This window comes from Bactrocera tryoni, chromosome 5 (assembly GCF_016617805.1).
Source record: "Bactrocera tryoni isolate S06 chromosome 5, CSIRO_BtryS06_freeze2, whole genome shotgun sequence".
Classification (NCBI taxonomy): Eukaryota; Metazoa; Arthropoda; class Insecta; order Diptera; family Tephritidae; genus Bactrocera; species Bactrocera tryoni.
This window is the reverse complement of record NC_052503.1, coordinates 39,214,589-39,218,357: the sequence shown is the minus strand read 5'-3', so window position 1 is coordinate 39,218,357 and position 3,769 is coordinate 39,214,589. Positions and strand designations below refer to the sequence as shown.

Sequence of the window (3,769 nt, the reverse complement as noted above, 5' to 3'; positions counted from 1 at the left end):
TTGGATGACGTCGATGACAACTTATCTAATCCTCTTCATTCTAACGGAGATTATACACCCGGTACAACAACAACAACATGAAACCTTTCGGAAACAATTCAATAAGGCTAGAAACAAAAATAGCCAATGTGTGGGTATCACACGAGTTAACAAAAAAAAATCTCATGGACGCAATGTCCGTCTGCGAATCGCTTCTGAATCATACCGAAATCGATCCATTTCTGAAGCGGGTGGTTATTGGTGATGAAAAGTAGGTTAGTGTAGACAACGTCAAGCAAAAATGGTCGTGGTCGAACCGCGGTGAGAAGGCGCAAGCCAGAATTATCGGCCAGGAAGGATTTGATTTGTGGGATTTTGAATTAATGGGATCGAACGGAAATCATTTACTTTGAGATGCTCCTCTACAGCCAAACTCTTAATTCGGACCAAGTTTGGCCTATAGGAGAGGACTCGTGTTCCATCAGGACAACGCCAAAACACACTCATGGATATGTTTCTATCTATGGCGAATGACTTTGCCGAAGAAAAATTCGCCTCAAGAGCCAATTGGGACAAAAAATCTTAAAACAAATAATTTTTCACTAATACTATAAACATTTTCTATAATAAAAATTTAATCAATACATAGGCCAGAGCAAGACTAAAGATGTTATAACATTAACGAATAATTAACCAAATAAAAATGCAAAATTCATTGTATTTTGTTGTGTTTGCTATCCTGCCTCTCAATATTCCCAGCTCGAACATGATTACACCATTCCACGGCAGATCCTTTTTACTTGAACTAAACGACTTCATTAGTCATTTCATTTCCGCTTTCCGCTAGCATTACGCACAGCACTTTTGCCGCCACAAGCGCCAGCGCCACCGCCAAATCCAGCATCTGGACTACGGTGCTTCACATCGAACATGTTGCGGGTTTTATTGATGGGAAAGCGCATTTTATTGCGCAACCATGTGGTGAAGGCCCGTTCATTGTCCTGCATTTTGCGCATCTCCGCATCGTTGGCCTTCAATGCCTGCTGCAATACATAACGCTGTTGCCGTTGCGAATTTTCTTCGCGCACCTCCAGTTGCTGGCGACTCAGTCCATATTCCGATAGATATCCCGTATATTTGGGTAGTTTCTCGGGCTGCGACAAGTGACGTCGATATTCGCAGCAGGTGCGGTAGTTCAATTTTAAATCGGTCACTTCCGGCGGGGGTAAATGAGGTCGGCGCGCTCGAGATGTAGCGCTGTGGCCACTGCTACACCCATCTACATCATGGCTTGTTGTGCCGATAGCATTACGAGCTAGTGACTTACCGCGGAAAGAAAAGCGTTTACTTAATGGTGCGAGTAAGCGCCGTGATTTATTAATGGGTTTGCGGCGACCACTGCTCAAGCGCTTCTGATCGAAATCATCGGGAAGATAAGAGGCAACTATAATCGAGAGATCATCGTCGTCGTCGTCGTCGTCATTGTCATAGCCCTCCGTATTTGTCACATCATTATTCGAGGAGTTGGGTTCTTCGTCGGCATGCATATTTGCTTTGTCTTCGCCTTCGTTTGTACTTGTATCCGCTTCAATATCGTCTACGTCAAGATCGCTATTGGCGTCGTTAATATCGAATGTGGCAGCACTGCAGCACTCTTCTTCACCATCGGAAGTTAGTAGGTTAGTCAGACTTTTATTGTCCTGCTCGTCTTCATTTGTATCTGGTGGATCTTCTTCGGCGCAATCAAATGTACGCATTTTTACCATGCGTCGCGGGTTGTCTACTGGCATCTTCATTGTATCTGGTTTTACTTCCTTATTTTCCATATCCATTACTACAATTTCCTCACAAATCTCTTCCATAATATCATCTTCGACATCTGGCTGAGCGGTTGACTCAGCAGCTATTGCGCTTGGAACATCCACTGTTGACTCCGGCATAATTGCGTCACCTTCTTGTGCTGCCTCTGTTAAAGGCAGAGTTTCTGCCACTTTTTGATCTGTCATATCTTCTTCAACAACTTCTGTATTAGTTATTTCTTCGGCGTTTGCGTTTGTTTCTTCGGTAATCGTCTGATATTCACAAATAGTCGCCAATTTTCTATCGAGCTCCTTTGCCTCGGCAACTGCTTCCTCGAACTCACGTGTAAGTTTCAGTGTTTCCAAGAGCGCATTATCCGGTTCGTAAGTTTCTAAATTAGGTGCGAAAGTCACTTTGCGTAGTGGGACACCAACCTCTGTTTCTGTTGTTGTATCTCCAGCGATGTCGATGGCATCGGCACACACTGCATTCTCATTAACTTCGGTCGTTTCTTCAAATAAAACCTTGTTCGCTTCTTTGATTTTCTCCACGATGTTGTACTCGTTGACCGGTTTGAGGACTAAAATTATATTTATGTCAATAATTCTAATCAAATTTATTGTCGTAGCTTGTTTATAAATATGACTTACAGTATACCTCACAGTCTTCATCCGACTCGTTGGATTCATGTTCAACTGCGCTTGACTCTGTCGCCATTACGCCTGCCTACTAAGTACAATGCCGTTAAATTTTTAATGATTATGTTCCAAGCTATTGCAAAAAGTCAGACAAGAATATCCACCTATCCACTGAAACTAAAAACATTTATATTATATGTATTTGTGCTTTAGGGTGATCGTTAGTTTTTTTAAGTCTACCTATCATGACACTCTTTGTCGACTTAGGCCTATTCATAGCGAAAAGCTTTACCCACACAGTCTTTTACTGTGCGTGCTGTATATGTACATACATACATATGTATATGCTGCATGGGTTGAAAAGTGTTTGGGATTAACCTCGACGAACAATCAGTAATAAAGAGGAATATTGTCTTTTGATTGTTTTACAAAACTAGAGGTTGTTGAGGAAAAGAATTACACATGAAATCCATCCAAGGTTCATAGTCTAGATTAGGTTAGGTCAAAAGGACTGATTTCGCGTGAGGCTATGAAAATATCTCAATTGGACAGTTATAGACGCTTGTCCATTATGATGCCCAGAACTTCTAACGGGTTCTTCAATAAGGACGATATACAAGTAGAACGATAGAGACAGCAAACGACGCCATACTTCTTCTCGTTCTTTTGAAATTTCTCTTCAGTAAGGTTTGACATTTCATCATGGAAAGATATACAATCCAACAACAAGCTAAAATTATTAAAATTTACTACCGAAATTCGGAGTCAGTGGCCTCAACTTTAAGAGCGCTACGTTCAATTTATGATCGTCATAATCGTCCTGTCAGATCAACATTTGAGCGTCGAGTGGACAAACGTTCGCGTGCCGGTGAGAGAATGAAGTGTCCCTAGTGTCGAGAATATTGCTGCCGCTGGCGCATCAATTGAGGAAGACCCAAATCAGTCTAGATCAGTCTCTCACACGTCGTTCTCAAGCGTTGGACATCTCTGTGACGTCGTTGTGGCGAATTTTGCGAAAAGATCTGGGCTTACATCCTTCCAAGATAAAATCGACGCAAGAACTGAAACTACTACCAGCAGAATCGTCGTACGTTCACCATTACATCCCGAAAAATTACGGTTTGGCGCTTTTTATAGGCCGGCGGCGTCAATTGGCCATACATCTTCCGTGACGATCAAGACCAGCACGTTACTGTGAATGGTAATCGCTACCGCTCAATGATAACCGAATATTTTTAGCCCGAATTGGATGATATGGACTTGGACAATAAGTGGTCCCGACAGGACAGCGACACAAGCCACACAGCGAATGCCACAATCGATTTATTGAAAACCTAGTTTGGTGAACGAGT

At 42.3% G+C, this 3,769-nt stretch overlaps 1 protein-coding gene across 1 annotated transcript; it reads right to left on the bottom strand.

Moving 5' to 3' along the window:
• Positions 1-585: 585 nt before the first annotated feature.
• Positions 586-2,584, bottom strand: LOC120777631. The gene is made up of 2 exons (XM_040109084.1): positions 2,430-2,584; positions 586-2,359 (listed from the first exon to the last, which is right to left on the bottom strand). The coding sequence occupies exons 1-2, from the start codon at positions 2,494-2,496 to the stop codon at positions 807-809; spliced, it is 1,620 nt and encodes a 539-aa protein (XP_039965018.1). The 5' UTR covers positions 2,497-2,584; the 3' UTR covers positions 586-806.
• Positions 2,585-3,769: the final 1,185 nt, after the last annotated feature.